Source organism: Mastacembelus armatus, chromosome 18 (genome assembly GCF_900324485.2).
Source record: "Mastacembelus armatus chromosome 18, fMasArm1.2, whole genome shotgun sequence".
Taxonomy (NCBI): domain Eukaryota; kingdom Metazoa; phylum Chordata; class Actinopteri; order Synbranchiformes; family Mastacembelidae; genus Mastacembelus; species Mastacembelus armatus.
The window spans coordinates 14,166,877-14,185,155 of record NC_046650.1 but is presented as its reverse complement, the minus strand read 5'-3'; the positions used below and the strand labels follow the sequence as shown (position 1 = coordinate 14,185,155).

Sequence of the window (18,279 nt, the reverse complement as noted above, 5' to 3'; positions counted from 1 at the left end):
TAAACTACACAAATGCTAAATTTATTTTGAAAAGTAATCATCTCTTTATTTAATATTTTTTCACAATCACTCTGTCTTTAGACTCCTTCAAAAATAATATACATGCTTTTGCTGTAATGACAGACCCTCAACATTCCAAGGCTTTAAATATATGTTTAATGAACCTCATAGTTTTTACAACTTCATGCTATGGTTTATGTCTTTGGAGTTCCACTGGGTACCAAACTGGTCACCCATGAAATTACCAACTATGCACCCAAGCATTTCACGTCAGCATCTTTTAAGTGCCAGCATTATATTAATAATAGTCTAGTGTGTGAAAAGGAACTCTGAAACCTTAATACTGACTTGACAACAATTTCAGTGCATAGTTAAATTTCTTTTTCATATTCCAACCATTAAATGATCCATTACAGCTTTGTACACCTAACATATGATCCTCTGTAAAGTAACTAACATATAATCTATTCAACCAACTCTTCAGTTTTGCATGTATGGAACTCCAAAGATGTAAGCACATGTAATAATAATAATGGATTTGATTTTGTACATATTGATGTACAATATATGTATAAGACAGGTAGATATAAATTGTCTATAGAAATAGTTATTTTGTAATAGTTATTTCGAACAGGTTTCACACCTAGAAAAACCTCTTCAGTTTCTGTCTGTTTGCTGCTGGTTTTGCAGCATCCTGATGCCAAATCTAATCACTTTCGAGAGCTGCTTAGCAAGTTGCTTTTCTTGCTTCTGTAATAGCCTGGCACTCCTATCAGGACAGCTAGAGATGAGAATCTTTCTGTTTATTCTCTGTCTGTCTTGTTTAATGTCAATATTATGAAAAAATGTTATAAAAAAAAAAAACATGACAGTTTCCTGCTCATACATGCAAACCTCTGGTGTGATTCTGCTGTCAGTTTGTTAGTTATGGATGCAGTGTCAAATGTTGGGCATGGTATGCTGATTTATTATCAAATATACTGTAATTCTACGGAGTTGAAGCAATATATTCATATGACTGTCGATCTGGACAAATGAGTTTCTGTATTTTAATGATACTGATGAATGTGATTGAAATTTACATATGGAGTTACATGAAAATTACTCCCAACTGCATCATCAGAGCCAAATTGACACATCAAATGAAAGGTTTTCTGACACGATGATGAATACGAAGACATGTGTTCTTTCTGTATTTATTTAAATTCCTACCTTGAGTAGCCTCTTCTGCCTTCTTCCTCTCCAGCTCAAGCTCCCTCATTACAGTGGTGGTGGTGGGGATGGTGGTGGATGGGGGCAGAATAGCGACACTGGGGGCCACAGCAGGAGGGATCTCATCAGACCTGAACCCCCGTCGGATCAGCTTAAGGTGGACTGTCTGGCCGGTGTGTCTGAGTACTTCCACAGCCTGTTGATTGGTGTAGCCCTGGATGTTTACACCATCGACCTGCAGAGGGTGTGAGCCCATGGATTAGATCAGGACAAGAGAGCTTGTGTCGGCATTGTGAGTATGCTAAAATACCATCTATATTCTTTGACATAGGCGAAATTGAAATAAGATTGATAACAGCAATTATAAACAGCAGCAGGCATACAGTGAAACAGAGTACCACACGTGGCTATACTCATCTGTTTTAGCAATTCACTTTATTTATTTAGATCATTTAAGGCAGGTATAAACTGCATACGTTTAAATAATTCACAGTCAATTAAGTGGTTTATTAAGTTCTTAAGCTGAGTCCCAAAGCACATTATCATTTACGCTTAAGACCAAAACTCAATCAAGCACCCCCTCACACACACACACACACACACTCTCACACACACACACACACACAAACACACAATAAACCATAACAAAACAAGAGTTTGTGAACTTTAAAAAACACAGGGCAACATTAACTCATGTTTCAAATGATGCAAGAAATTACACACAGTTTAACTTCACTGTTAATGTCCTGAAGTAATGAAATTAAAAACTGAATTGCTCACTGTGTTAATTCAAGAATCGTATGCTTAGTCCCCTGAATAAAACACACTTATTTCACTTCTAATTACCAGTTAATTCTGAATTATTCAAAATTATACATGTAATAATTTTGCAATAGATTAATTGAATAATTAACTGTGGTCACTATCATATAAAAAGCATTCACTACATATTTGACCTCATGACACTAGAGAAAACTGTAATAGCCAGAGACGGCATAATCGGGGTACTTACAGCGATTATCTGGTCTCCCACATGAATACGGCCATCTTGATCTACGGCACTGTCTTTTGTTATGCTCTTGACAAAAATACCAGAGGGCTCTGAGAAGTCAGAACAAGTAAAAAAAAAAAAAAAAATTAAAGTAATAGGATGTGTAAGCTAGCCATGAGTCATCACATTAACTAAGACCCAAGGAGAAAAACAAACAGATGTTTTAGCTTGATGGTAGAAGTCATAGCATGTAGCATGTGTCAGTGTTAACATAAGTCAGAAACACCAACCTGATAAGACCATAGATGTTAAACTTAAATTCAGCTGTAGTCAAGTTTAGTTTTTGTGTACATGGTAAATGCAATTTTAATATTCACCTTTTCTTTTGGAATCATTTAGAAAAGCTCACTCTCTTTAGCTGTGCAATGTACAGAAACTAACATGATACTCAGTTTAAATGGTCATTTGTTCTGTAAACATATTGTGCTACTTCTTACCTAAATTTTTATCTCCAACATAGCCAGCAATAGTGATCCCTAGTCCCTGGGTGTTCTTGGTAAGACTCACATCAAATGCTTCAGCCTCCTCTTCCTCAAAGGGCTGCAAAAATGAAGGTTAGATGAGGTGTGGACAGAATAATTCAGGACTTAATAACTCCATCCCAGTCCACTCTGTAGATGCAAACAAACAAACTGCTAATTTTACAGATATAAAAGCCAGGCACTATGGTTGCCATGTGATGTCCTTTTTGGCATTACAGCAAGAATAAAAGTCATACTTGATGTAAGGATTCTGAGAGGTCGCTCAAAGTCCATTCACAGGCTGAGTTTTGAAATAGCTGTGAAATCAATGTTTGTAAGTGGTGTTTGTGAGTAAAGCAGCATCTACTCTCCAAAATGTAAATCACAGGTAATCCAACCTGCAATTTTCTTTAATACCATTTATCCAGTGCTGTCAAGAAGTAAGAAAGGACAAAACTGGAGGTGAAACACGTGAACTTTAGGTCTGAAGTGTTATGTGTGTTGCTAATCCTCAGCTTGATGCTTTGGTCCAGAGAAAGCTCCAAATCATGAAATCAGTCTCAAAGTGACACATTTCCTTGTTGTAAGAATTTCTCTTAAATCCCTGCCATATTTTTGGTTTACAGTGCATTTCACAGAGCTCACCTGTTGCTCGCTAACAGTGGGGAGCACCACTGGCATGATGGCAGAGACAGGAGGATTCTCATCCACGGGAGTCCTGGTGACCACCAGCTTCACCCTGTTACCACATTGCCTGAGGACCTGGGCAACCTGTTCGCTTCCCATGCCATGCAGGTCAGTGTCTCCGATTCTCAAGATGTGGTCCCCACTGTGCAAGCGGCCATCCTTAGGTAGAAAAAGTATGTTTTCTGTCTTAGTCTGTGAAGTTTCACTAGAAATTAAACCCATACAGGACCAAACAAAAGCACCATATAAGTTTATTCTGTCATTAAAGTGTCATTAAATAGAAAAAAGAACCCCAAAACTTTTTAATGGTAATCAACAACTAAACAATGTTAAACCCCCTGAAAGCCAGTTCCTAAACAAAGTAGAACACATGAATGCAATCACCTGATCAGCTATGCCTCCAGGAAGGATGGTTTTCACAATAACCCCAGTGGTTTTTCCTCCAACAATACCAAAACCAAGTCCAGTGCCGTCATTGACCAGTTCAATCGTCTCCACATGCTGCAACTAGGTACAGCAAACAAAAGAATGAATAAATAAATAATGTGAGTAGGAATCTAAGAACAGCTGTGCCAATGATTGAGAGATTAAAAGTTTCCATTGACTAGGTCTGAAGTTGCTTTGACCTTAACTATGTAATGTTTTCACCAAAAATATAAGGGTATCTATTGTAAGATGAGCATACCTTTAAAGTAGCAAATTTTGATTTTAAAAAAACAAAAAAGTATATGTGTCTCTGGTAGTGACTGTTCTCTGCTCAGCTGTTTCCCTGTGTGCATTCTTAGCATGGTGTCTTTGAGTTTCTAGATGTAAAAGTCCTCTCAGATTGTGAATATGTCTGTTTCTTTTTGGTCTCCAAATTAGCAACTGAAAGTATAAATGCTACTTTCATTTGTGGCACTATTGTGTGAATATGTGTGTACCATGCTGGAGTTGGCTGACAGTGTACTGGCAGCAGAGGGTGTGCGGGACACCACAGGACTAGCCAGCTGAGGTATAGGTCCTCTAGCCACAGTGAGCTGCACCTTCTCTGAAGCACTCTGCAGGATGCCTATAGCCTGCTGGTGGGTCACCTTCTGGTCAAGGGGCTGGCCATTAATGGCCAAAATCTGGTCAGCTTCTTTAAGCTTTCCATCACTGAATCACAAAGAAGCAGAGAATGTCTTTTAGAGAAGGAGATAACTTACTACAGACAATTCGGTTTTGCTCTGGTAGCATACTGATTGTGTTTTTCTGTGACATTCCATCTTTGTCATTTGTCCAATTTTAGTTTATGCTCCCAGCTGAGATGTTTTGATGGCAAGTATAGCTTCCACAAACGCCAGCTTATAAGATCCCCCAAATTTCTCTAAGTTCCAAGAGAATTCTGTTCTAATTCCTTAATTCTGATTTAACAATTACCAAATGTTGAAAAACTCTCTGGAAGGCTATAACTTTGTTGTGGTATGATTTTAATGAGTCAGTGTGTTTGCTTAGCACTTTGAAAGATGGCGTGATTCAGTACCAGTGAGCCACGCTTCCCTGTTGAATTTCCTGGATGAAGATGCCGAGCTCGCCGCGGTTCTCGCTTTTCAGGCCCACCACACTGAAGCCCAGACCTCCTGCCACTGGCTTCTGCAGCTCCACATGTGTCACGTAGCGCCCCTGCATCATACACACACGTATAGTCTTTGACCTCATGCTGACTCACTACAGCATCAAAGCTGCAGGCAGCCTTTAAAAGTCTGTTTGAAGTACCCTGAGAGAGCTGTGTGTCTGTGGTTCTAGTTTTTGACTGCCTTTGGATATTCCTATTCAAGGTGATCCACCTGTTTACAGATGAAGTGATGGTTTGTGTTTGTGTGTTTAAACTGAGCAAAACAGTAAATCTACTGGCACCTCAGTAATAGATTCCACTCCTGCCAGAATGGCACCGTGTAAGCCTCTATTACTGAACTGACTGAACTTACTGTGCAAACTTCACTGCTTCAGCTTTGCAGTTAGTCATACCTGCGCCATGGACTGAATAATTTGATCGAATTCTTCAGATGGTGTCTTGCCATTGATGTTTGTAGCAGATGGTATGTCTGAGCAAGAAACATGGCCGCCATTGGGCTTCACTGCTGTGACATGATCACCAAGGTCACTCCCAGGTGATGATGAGACGCTCCCCTGGAAAAATTAAGAAAAATACATGCAGTGAGTGATGCTGGTCAAGTGTAGGTAATCACTGGATGATTCTGGTTTGAGCTAAATACACCTGTAAAGAAACATTTTCAAATTAAAAATTACATGTTAGTTATGTTGGTTAGGTTTCCAGTTTGGATGCTGCGTCAAGTAGCTTTGAATTTCTAGAGAGTGATCATACACAAAGCAGCAATTACTGCCCTACATCCAACCGAAGACAATGAAGTTTGAGCAATAGAGAAAATAAAATCACATCACACATCACAATGCATTTCTTTTGTAAAAGTAAGCATTTAGCAAGTTTAAATTTAGACAGCAAAACCCTGAAGTCTGTGTGTCTTAAACCACTGGGATGGCAGTTTGTTATCCCTCCATGATTAGCTGGATCTATGGCAGCCTAATCCTTCAGCAGATAATAGCTCTTAGCTGATGTTCCAACAATGACTAGGCTCCAAATACAATATTTCTATCATGGTGGGGGAAAAGCATCACTGGCCATCTGGAGGCCTTAATATGCTTGAGTTTTAATTACTGCAGTGACTTTACTTGTGTGACAGATGAATTACATGAACGTGACGACAGCATAAAACTGTGTTTTTTTTTTTATTCATTAGCCAAAAGGGCATAATGTTTATGACCATGTGAACTGGATTCAAAAGGATGTGTATATTACACAGTGATAATTTCATAATACTCTATTCGGCATATGGCATTGCCAAGCAAAAGCTGTCCTTGTGAACTTGCATTAGGAAGTTGACTGTACAGCTTTCAGATCTTGGGAAACATATACAGTAAATGATGCCTGCTTTAAATACAGACCCAGATTAGTCAGAAACAAAACTGCACTGGACAGGACCCATTAGTGCTGCACTGTGCAAACAAACCCAGGCTAAGTTAGCATAGCATGCTGCTAAGTTGCAGTTCTCATGCATGAGCTTTGTTAGCTGGGGCCTGGTTAAGAGGATTAAAGTTCCAGTTTGGTTCTTGCACATTTAAGAAATTGTTTCTGCCCCACTTCACACAGCAGCAGTGGCCTCTTTCTCATTGGAGAGTCGGGTCTTGTCACCATAGTTACATGGTTTGAGCAAGGCCTAACTAGCAGAGCCAGAAGACGGACAGTGTGTGTATGTGTGTGTGTTTATGTGTCAGGCTCATGTCTTACAACAAAACACAAAACGCACACTCGCTCCAAATTGGTTCTGCTTAAGGAACCCATGCAAGTGCAGTTGGGTTTGAAAGCTCTGTAACAGCAGATTCTCATATATTTGTTATTTCTGAAATATGCTTTTTTACCATTTTTACCATTGTTGGTCCGTTTCAAGATCTGAAGGGAGTTTACAGTGAATGGCTGCTTGATAAAATTTGCTTTGGAAAACAAACTCAAATGCATTAGCACACATGCACAAACAGGAATGTGCCTCTTTTGAAATAAACTAAACTGCCAGCAATACAAAAATGCCAATCCGGCTTTTATAATCTAAATTCCACAAGGAGTAAAAAGCTCTAACATCCCTGCCTCCCACTGCATAGCTCACATATTTTCATCTCTGTTTTTCAGACGCTCACCCTGGCCCCTTTCCACTGTGACTTAAGAGCTATTTCCTTCCTATCAAGTGTTCAATTCTCAATGGGGAGAATCAGCTTGAAAAAATAGTTTCCTGACTTAGACCAACTGTCTCTGCTCATGTGCCCATATTATATCTGGCTTGTGTGAACCCTGACAGCAATTTGGCCATAACAGCAACACGATTGGGAATGGGGATTTAAAGGGGTGGGGTTTCATGCTTTGACACGAGCCAAACACAGAATAAGGGAGGTCACCCAGAAAACGGGGAAGACAAATGCCATGGAAATCCCAGCGAACATGGATATTTTATGTATTCCAACCTTACTGAGATGCACATAGTAATAATCATGTCCCTGATTCACAGTCTTTACATAATATATTTTTTCAATCAAACACTGCTACTTCTGTTTATATTATTCTGTTTATATGCATTTTGATAGTTTCTACTCTAATACTAATAACACAGAACACTAGCATCATTCATATTCAGCATTGTTATTCTAATTTAACATGTTCATATTCTTGCCAGCCCCTTTAGGCTTCCAATAATGAATACTAGACAGTTTATATGTAAATTAATACTTTCAATATATTAAACAGTCCTATAGTTTATGTCATTACTATGAAAATGTGAGTGTGCAAAGTATTTAACAGTGGCAAAACATGAATACCAGAAAACTATTTAGTCAGTTTACCTGGTCTCTTAAATGCTGGACAGACTTCTGCAGGGCCAGGATCTGGTGGAAGAGGGGGCTCTGGAGCACTGATTTGAGCAGACTTAGCTTCTCCTCAGTGGGCACCTCCCCCCGCTCCTTCAGTTTGGCCTGGAGACGCTCCACCGCCTGCAAGGCACGCTGTGTATCTGCAAGCCATCGCATATTTCAGTGACGGCAAGAGGGAAGGAGAGGATGCAGGGGAGAAGGAGGTGTGGGAGAGATAAGAGGTGGAGAGAGAGATGATGAGGACAGAGGTTTTATCAGTGCATGGACACAGACCGTGAGACAGCTAAGGGTGTTGACCTTAATGACCTTATTCATTCATTTAAACACTCTTATTTATTTTAACCTGAATATTTTTTTCAAATTTCTACATTATATTCAACATTACAAAGCTCTACATTACTAGTATATTCTATAAAAATTTGCATATGTCTGTAACGTTTTTATTTACGTTTAACAATGACATGTAAATGAAGTATAGAGGAAGGATTGAGGGAGCAACAAATCACAACCTGTCGGCTTAGCTCAGGCTGACTGGTGCTCAACAGACCTTACTATATTGAAATCGCATAACGTCAGGTTTTGCACCAGAAGAAGAAAAAAAACAGAATTTTCAGCATAGTGTTTGTTTTCGGAATGGCAATCTATCCTTTTTTGTATGTAGACTCAATGGGGGAGGGGGTGTGCAGGTCCATAGATGGATTACTAAGGAAAATATAAAAAAAAATCAGGGCCTCTATAGTTTGCTTGCTGGACCCTGTATAAGCCCCACGATCGAGCGACTCCATTGTGGTTTGTTAAGGAAGAAGAGCCAGTCTAATGTCATGTGGACAAAAATGAAGCAATTTCTAAAACTCAGCAGCTGTGACTAACATCTAATAGGCCGTGCACAAGGTCCTAAGTGCTTTTTGCTATGAGAATCTTTGTTGTTAGAACAAAGCTTGTAAACAAGCCAGTAACTCTTGAGCCTTGGCATATTTTTTTTTTTTTCTGTTGGTTACTGGTTCTGTGCAGGTAACTGTGTCATTTCCTTTGCCCTCGCCTCAGTGTACATAATGAAGAGTCCCACCGGAGTGTGGTATATATGTGTGTGTGTGTGTGTGTGTACATTTCTGTGCTAGAGATCAGGCGTTTAGCCATAAGAGATAGGGTATAGTAGAGCATAAGAATAACAAAATTAAAATAGTCTGTCTTTCTGTGTGGTTTCATATCACAGAAATGTACCAGTAGCATCTAATGACCTACATACATGCCTCAATTCAGACTATACAACAACTGGCCTATAATGTGTAACTGCCACAACCTGTACACTTGTGTTTATTGGACATAGTCAGTCAGAATGCCAGACTTCAGAGTTGACCACAGATTGCAGATTTAAAGAAATACACTGGCAGCACCACTTTGGCTCCATGCTTGACAGTTGGACAAATAAATTTCAACGGCGACAAACAAACAATCAAATATGTGGCAACATTATCAGATATGGCAACACTGGCACTCCACGCGCCTCTTTTCTGGTTGAGAAAACTCACAGCAGAAGCCAAATGTGGACTGCAAAGGCTGACACCAAAACGACTAGACCAAACCCATCTGCAAAAACTGCACTGCTTATTACAGCAGGTTTGAATCTTAACAAAACCAACTCGGAGTAAGAAATCTATCAGCAAGACAACAGCAGACGCTAAAGCCTATTTTGGTTCAATTAGAGACATGAGTATGAAAGGAAAAGAACACAACGGCAACAAACCTGAGAGATTACCAATAATAATGATTATAAAATTAATCATTAGCATATACACCCATGATAATACACTGACTCGATCAGGTGTGTCTGTTCATCATGAAAGAATAGAAGCGATGACTTACCTATTGTTTCGATCATTTTTAGAATTCCAGATGTGATTTCTCCCCATTAACAGCGATTCTGCCTTTTGCCCTTTTTCAAGGCCTGTAAAGCACAACACAGTGTTATGTCTTTTTCCTCAGCACTCAGAGTGCTCAGTATCAGGGCACAAATCTCCTCATATATATATATATATATATATATATATATATATATATATATATATATATAATGAGATCCTCAGGCCTTTAGTAAAAAAAAAAATATATATATATATATATATATATATATATTTTTTTTTTTTAACTTTTACAACACATTCTATACAAACAGGAAATAACAGCATAAAAACTCATTCTCTGAACCTAATTTCTTGAGCCTTCTTCATTCAAAAGGTCAGCATGAAAGAGAAAATGGATTTGCTTCTTTTCCATCAGAGGCTTATTTGTCCCTTCACCATAACGTCACAGTGACCATTGTGATGAAGACTATTTTCTGAGCCCCAGCCCTGTGGTGTGGACTCTCTTTACAAGCACACATCTACTCTAGGTTGTCAGTTCATTTCTATTTGACTAATGCTCTTATTGATGGATTAACACTTGTTCATTTACATTCTCAGGACATTGTGTACACTATTTTTGTAGTTTGGCATGACACATCTGCGCTGAATGATTATACACTGCACTCCAATCTGATAAGTGTAGCCATTTTTGATGATTCAGAACTCTATGCATGCCAACAACCTTATCAGTTCCCTAAAAACTAGCATAACACACTTCTCAGGTCATAGTTGCCAGGTGTAGCAATAATTTCATCATTTTGAGAAAATACAGTGTAAACAAAGCCACTTGCTGCTGTGATATATCACATCTTCAAAACCTAATGGTAACTTAAGAAGGAGGCGATGTCTTCTCTCTTTAGGTAATGCTTTTATTAAGGGAGTGATGGCTGCTGACTACGATGTCAGGCACATCATATTTGACTTTAGAAGTTGCTTGGTTGCAGCATGACATGACTCAGGGAGATGCGATTAAAGGCGACCGGTAAGATAATTAAAAGCCCTGTATAGACTCTTAGAATAGCTACAGTGCATGTGGCACCCGGATCGCCACAGCACTGGTTTATCTGTCTTCTTTTATACTTCATCTGATGTGTGTTTATTACTTTACAAACCAGCTACTGAGATTCTAAATACTGTGGCAGATGTTTATTTTATTTGTCTGGGAGCTGTAAATTATTTGGTTTATTGTTATGTATGCATGTATAATTAAACTTAGTTTTGAGTACTGCTGATTTTTCTGTACTTATAAATTGCTGCAGGAAATATTAGTGCTACATAAAGCTGATTATTAAATTCTTTTGCTGGTTAAACACGTTTATTTAATTACATGATTCTTATAATTTTCCAATAAGGCGTCAGGCTGTAATAGTTTCACTGTAGAGACCAACCGTCAGTGGGTTTATACAGTTTTTTTCCCCTCATGCTATTACACTAATATGAATGTAACTATTATACTGTACATGTTGCTTTCAGGGACATATGTAGCTGCTCATCATATGTGATTCAGTGTTGTGACTCACTAAAGGCCTGAGGATCTCATTAACTACTGTCACACTGTGGACTCTGCCCGTAACATAGGGGCCTTAAGGTGGCGTTTCCTCCTGGAAACAGTCCTTGGAGCCGTGTGTGAGCTTTGCTGTGACCACAAGCAGCTAATAACAACAGGCTGCCGGTCCAAATTTATAAGCCACGTCGGTTTCCGCTACCTCCCGGTGTAATAGGCCACTTCCTAATGTAGTTGGTTAACATATGTATGCGCACTGTTAGTAAATATAAACAGGTTTGCCAGTATTTTGAATACAGTCGCCAAGGCGCTTGGGACAATCCGCTTTTCTCAACTCCTCCTCCATCTCATCCATGGAGTGAGAAAGCAACAGGCTTCCGAGAAGGAGACGGAGAAGAAGTTAGACAGTGTCGCTGGTTTGGGCCAAAAACGCGCACCGTGCTCATGTACAGCACATATCAGACACTTTATAGTTGAACACAGACGCTTCGGTCAGTTTGCGTCCTGTGTTTTTGTTTCTCAATGAGCCGCCGCGACAACAGGCGTCTCTCAGTGTTTTCCTCTCATGGGCGATGTTGTAGCGAACAAAGGCGACTCTTGCAAAAACTGAAGTTATCAATTAATTCCCCACAATAACTGTAGTAGCGTTGTCTTAAGGGTAACTTGTCAGAAAATACGCACTTACATGGATGTGGAGTCTTCACTGTCCCCGCGGCCCCTGTCCCAGGAGGTCCAGTGTTGTCCTGCGGCTAACGGCGCACGGACTGCGGCTTAAAGACGGGGCGTAGTGTAACTCGATCCGCTAGACATTTTCAGAGATAGCGGCACCGAGAGCTGCGCTGGGACTGAAGCGCCACTTGCTGGCTGCCCCGGCAACCAGGCCCTGTCTCCAAATCCAGTTATGTGTTAATGGGGGTCCCAGGCTATAAAATAAAGCATGAGCCAGTTAATATTTAGAGGTGTAAACTTTTTGCAAATAATCACATTAGTGAAAAGTTACATTGTGAAGCTGGGACTTGGGGCCCCTGGCACTGTCTGCAGTCCAGGATACGGAGCCACCTGGGCTGGGTTCCTTTAAACTTTAGCCAAGAGAGGAGCAAACCACTGGTAAAGTTTTTGTTTGAACAATTTCATGTGATTCACAATAGCAGGATCTTCTGAGCACTTGAGCTGGCTCCCTCTAATTAAACAAAAATGAGAACACTTAGCATCTAGTAGGTGTCACAGGTGCAGCGGTGTAATGTTTAACTGCCCTTAAGCAAAAATACAGAACTATGTAATAGTATATTCTATAAAGTAATACTGCTGTCATTTTAAGACATATTGGATGGAGACTGGATATATAGCCCAAGTAAGAAAACCAGACCTGAATTTCTAATGTATACTTTTTACAGACGGTACTGCAGGGGATCTGTTCTTGGCAGGACTCATGGCAACGTGTGTCATGATTCAGATTTCACCAGTGTCTCACTGTTGACTGCTGGTTTTTGCTGCTACAGTAATAAGCAGTTTGTAAACACAATCTTTGGTGAATCAGGAACATTGCTGTGTAAGAGTCTGCCAAGTATTGCATGGATCAGCCTGCTGCCAAAACATGGATAAGCCCAGTTCAGCAAAACTTATATCTGTCAACCACATACACTCTTGTTGTAAAGGTAAGACACAGTTGATACACTCAAATACAGTTAATGCTGACAACTACACAGCTAAACATATTTGGTTAATATGTATTTCAGTGTAATAAATGAGTTTGGTGACAGATGCAAAGTCTAGTATTTTTAGGCCCAGGAAGCTCCTTGGAAAAGGACACATCATGCTGATAAAGCCTGAATTCTCACTGTGTCCTGTTTACAGGATTATGCACACAATTTCAAGCAGCTATGTGCCATGCTTATCAAATTTGATAGGAGCTGTTCCTCGAAATGAAATGTATGAAATACCCACTGAGATAGACGCTGTTGCCTGTTAACGTGTGTCTCAGATCTACTAGAACCAAAATAGCATTTCTCTGATTATATTTGCATTTTTCTTTTCATTGTAGTCAAAGAGAAACTAGTTACTTCAAGTTGCCAGGTCGTTGAGCTCAGTACTACAGACTCCAGAACATTTTTGCTTCACTGGATCAAGACCTCAGAGCAGAGCAGGAAGGAGCGGGGTCACTCAGTAAGAAGTCATTTCAGCAAGGAGGACAGGGATACAAGTTGCTTTCAGTGAGCTGATACTGACTAAATCCCTTCACCATTTATATCTTTACTTATACCTCCCTCTTATCCCCCCATACCTCTCCTCTGTCTTTGAGAATAAGCCACTTTTATGTGGGAGGTCTGACTCAGCCAAACACTGAAAAAGACAAGAGATTGAAACAAGAAAGAACGAAAGAGAAAGCAGCGCAGCACTCGCCAATTTCAGCATTTTGTATTTTTGTACCTGTCTATCACAGGCTCATTGCTCAAAACCGCTCAGTAACATGAACCCTCTATATCTATTATAACTGTAGTTTCTCTGCTTGCTCAAACTTAGTGCTAGGGTTTCAGTTCATTTTTCATTTCAGCGAACCATTGTAACTCACTGAGCAGAAGCTTGAATAGATTAATTGGTGTATTTTGTGTCAGAACGTATCACCCCTACAAAGGGAGAAACTAAAAGTTTATTGGATGACCAAATGTAATTTAGTGCAATTACCAAAATAAAAGGTTTGATTGATGTTTTGGTTGCAGTGGGAGATTGAACTGAGTGCTCTTGCTGTCGCAATAAAACTAGTAAAATCTAGTTTTTTTCTATTCCACAAGAAGAATTAAACATATTTGCTTTTTGGATGATAAATGCCATTTTTTGAGAGTCTACATAGTAAATGGGCCAACGTGACTATAGTCGTAACTAATAACACTGACCATGGCGCACACACACACACACACGTGTGCATAGGAAACAGCACATCTTAATGGCATGCTGACATGATGAATGGCATTAGAAACACCTGTGTCTGACAGCTCACAGTGTTTGCTGTGTGAATGGATCAGTGTATACAGTTTTGTGCCGGTCACATATACGTAGCTCACACTCCTTGATTGCAATTTAGTGTGGAGACTAAGTGTTTGACTGATGACTCAAGGTCACAATGATTTAGCAATGAAATAACCATCTCTGCTATAAAGTGGCCTCAGTGAATTAAAACCACACATTTTCTTTAGAGGAACTCACTTTGAGATACCACACTTTATTGGATACCAACGAGGTGTATGAAGTCATATGGTGTAATAAAGAAATGCCCTGAAGGAATCACAAATTCAATGACTGAACCATATTGGCAGAGTGAAAGCTGGCATTGTCTGCTGGTCTTGATTTATTGCCAGTAAATCTATCAAACATTGAAACAGCCTTGGAAATTATAACATCCCAAAAGATGTACACAGGCTCACAGAAGGTATCAGACATTATGATCTCATTTTCAATACAATCAGACTAGAGTAAAGAATAATGAAATTTCACTAAGTAGTAGGACTTTCCTGGCTTCATTAGTACAATCTTTGCAATTGTTATTGCATGTTGCTGCAGTTTACAAGACTGTTTTTAGATTGAGCTGTGGGTTTGTCTGTTGTGTCAGTGGCAGTAAACAGCAAACAACAGCAACAAAGAATAAAGACTTAGGAGATTTTAGTAGTTTGAAAATAGGAAGGCTCTGCTGGTGTTGGTCCTATGGGGGATTTTGTCTTTGTGTCAGTGGGTGTTTGGGGTCAGAGGATTGGAAATTGAAAGTTTGGCCTGATAGTGGGTCATGTCTGATCAATAGGTAGGTTCATGTTGGGAATGCAAATGTGCAAATTAAATTTTAATGTCGTAGCGTAGTGAATATGTTTAGAGATTTTGGTGTCTGCGAGAGGTCACATAGACTTGGATGTGGAGGGTTGCCCCAGGATGGAGACCACGGGGTCATAAAAATCTGTCAATTTGGGCCTTTTGAGCTCATGAATGTCCACATCAAATGTCATAACACAAAAATCTAAATCAACTGGAAACAAAATTGTTGTTGCCCTCTTCTTCTTTTTTACACGTCTGTAACATTACACTCAGAGGAAATTACAACCTGCGTCTCTTGAAAAAGTTCTGAGAGCAGTTAAGCAACCAGTGTCCCTGTGATATCTCACCTCAGAATATCTGACAGCTGAAATTAGGCCCCAAAATATTCAACAGCATTCAGGATTCACTTTGCTGCTCTCATAATGCCCCACAAAGTCAAGAGCGTTTAATTGCACCTTGAGTCACAGCACGTGAGGTGAGCACCAGTGAGGATGATGGCAGTGTTTGATCAGGTTAAGAAAATGGATGACTGATTGAATGTCCAGTCATTTCTGAAGTCACTGCAGAGGGGGAAAAGGTCACAACTGGTTAATTTTTAAAACATCACACCAGTTTCAGCCTCTTACCTAATCATCATCTACACTTCAGAGTGCATTGATTATTAGATTTATGTCACAGAGCTACAGCATCTATTTGTCTCAAAGATAAATTACAGCCCGAACTTAGAAAAGTACTGCAGTTAGTTTTACTGCACTTACTGCTTCTTTTGAGATGTATCCTGTATCCTGCAAAAGATGTTTCATCCAGCTGCAACACAAATATTTGGAACATTTGAATATTTTCCAGATGTGTTTCAGTGCTACAGTAATGACACTTACTGTAAGTATGCTGTACATCCGGTTCTTTTTTTTGTTGTTGTTGTTGTTGACATATTTAACACGAGTCTTTAAAGTGAAAAAAAGATCTGTGCATGCCTGTCATGGTGATAAATAATGTAATGCTTTTAATTACTGAGGATGTGACGGCCATGCTATCTATGTGACACAGTAAGAAAAAAAAAAAAAAAGTATTCTCTGCAAAAACTGTCTGCTTGTTTGACTGCTTCCATGTAGTGATACACATGACCACCTGCATACTGTCAGCAACAGCCTTTCTATACAGGCAGTTAAATGCAGAATTTATATGCAGACAGTAAATTAATACAGTCATGTACCAGAGCACTGCCATAAATAATACCTTTGTGCACGTTGGGCTTTTAATGAGTGTGTCAGAGCTGTCTTACAAGAAAGATGGAACCTTTAGAAATTATAGTATTTGATCAGATAACCATTGCTGTGCTTTTTTTTGGTTTATTTGTTTAATATAGCAGACTGTCTGTGACACGTTGGCATCCGTAGACTTTTTAATGCTGATAACACACATTATTTGTCAGCAGCATCTTTTATATTTCAGTTGAGGAACGTTTTCGTTAGATGGAATCTAAAACAACCAGGTTTTTATAGCAAGCTAAGCTAATTGCTTCACTTTCACCTCCATAAGTAATGTATGTACAGCCATAAGTAATGTATGTACAGGAGAGAATAGAAATCATTTCATTTAACTCAAATATTAGAATATTTACCAAAATGTGGAACTGCTTCTTTCGCAGTTACAGTCCTAGCAGGTAGCCCAAACGTACGATTAGTTTCCTGACACCTCTTTTCTGTATTTCTCTGTTTAGACTCCTCCTGGTTGCATCCCCATATTTGACTGTAGTTACTTTCTCTGCACTTCAGGCTCTTCAAAGATAAATAAATATGTTATATAAATATAAATATGTTACACCTACTTATGATTTATTAATAATTGAACAGATATATTATATACCAGCGTCGGTGTTGGCCAAAAACAGTCTGGATATCAGAATAGCAGAATCAATAGTCGCACCATTCCTCTTGCTTTCCAGTGATCTAATTTCAAAGTGAAATGTGTGGAAATCCATCCGACCAGTGAGACGTCTGAAACACGAGAAGCAGAAATAGGACGTGTAACAGTCTTTGTGTCTCTTTGAATCTCAGTAAATTCAATCTCTTTTTTCCCCAAACTTACTTACAGCTTTAAATACCATGAATAGGAGTAGTAGCACTGTAAAAGATAAACTTAACTTTTCAAAATAAACTTTTTAACAAGTGTACAAATTTAGCATGTTGTGCAAAAAACTGTGCAACTAGCAACTGTTCCAAAGTACTGATGTGGGTTGAGGAAGTCTCTTTTTAGCACAAAGCTCCAGTCTCTTCCTTTCTTGTGTGTCTGTATATGTACTCCAGTATATTTTTAATTTTATTTATTGTCTGCAGTGACTTTCAGTCATGTGGCAGTTTAAACACAGCAGACATCAAACCCACTTTCTCAAGCAACGCAAAATTGTAGGTGTACAAATACTTTTTTTTAATGGAATCCGTATTGTTATTGTACGTAGCTATATTTGTCATAGTGTATATGGATACAAATACAACAAACAACTAATTTACTTGAGCAGCACTACCCAGAACAAATCTCATTGAGGTGACATCAGTATTGTTTTTATAGGATCTGATGGGTGTTATTAACAACTGGAGCACTTTATAGGCGACCTAATGTAATTTACCTATGCTAAGCCAAGTCTTTAAAATATGAAAAGATAAATGTACCGAAAACTTTAATATGCATCTGACAGTAAATACAGAATGTAGTGTTTTCTACACACACACACACACACACATACACACACACACACACACAACCTTTGCCTACATGAAAAGAGGTGTGTGTCTCTAAGGCTTACCTCCCACACACTCCCACTGCAGACACACAGACGCATTCCTGCTCATCCAATACAAGAGAAGGAGCCATCGATCCAGCTTTTAATTTCAGTACATTGAATTATACGCTCATTTTTTCTCAGTTTGTGTCAGAATTATTATACCATTATTCATTAAGATCACAAATTAATGTGAAATGGATAGTGGCTGATATTCAGATAGGTGAATTGTTGCTGTCGATTAAATTATTCAGGAATTTCTATTAGAGCTGACTCCGGCATGTCTTATTCATCATATCAATGAGCTTTAAAATAGAAAGTTTATTCTTGTTTCACAAAACAGGCTAATATGCAATGGACTCCCACACACCAATGTGCACAAATATGGTGACGACCAGTGAGAAGGACTGTATGTTAAATGATTTGTGACG

At 39.1% G+C, this 18,279-nt stretch overlaps 1 protein-coding gene across 8 annotated transcripts in view; it reads right to left on the bottom strand.

Moving 5' to 3' along the window:
* The window catches only part of mpdz (multiple PDZ domain crumbs cell polarity complex component), a 40,807-nt gene extending 28,730 nt beyond the window's left edge, over positions 1–12,077 (bottom strand). For 5 of the 8 annotated variants that reach the window (XM_026320012.1, XM_026320048.1, XM_026320039.1 and 2 more), the window contains exons 1-11: positions 11,957–12,077; positions 9,730–9,811; positions 7,840–8,006; positions 5,401–5,562; positions 4,916–5,055; positions 4,335–4,548; positions 3,796–3,918; positions 3,370–3,570; positions 2,701–2,803; positions 2,225–2,313; positions 1,213–1,447 (exon numbers count right to left, since the gene is read on the bottom strand). In XM_026320012.1, coding sequence (XP_026175797.1) covers positions 1,213–1,447; positions 2,225–2,313; positions 2,701–2,803; positions 3,370–3,570; positions 3,796–3,918; positions 4,335–4,548; positions 4,916–5,055; positions 5,401–5,562; positions 7,840–8,006; positions 9,730–9,745 — 1,450 coding nt within the window. In that variant the 5' untranslated portion in view covers positions 9,746–9,811; positions 11,957–12,077. Of the gene's footprint in view, positions 1–1,212; positions 1,448–2,224; positions 2,314–2,700; positions 2,804–3,369; positions 3,571–3,795; positions 3,919–4,334; positions 4,549–4,915; positions 5,056–5,400; positions 5,563–7,839; positions 8,007–9,729; positions 9,812–11,952 lie in introns of all 8 variants that reach the window. The other 3 variants (XM_026320056.1, XM_026320021.1, XM_026320076.1) reach the window with 3 other exon arrangements.
* Between the last annotated feature and the right edge of the window lie 6,202 nt (positions 12,078–18,279).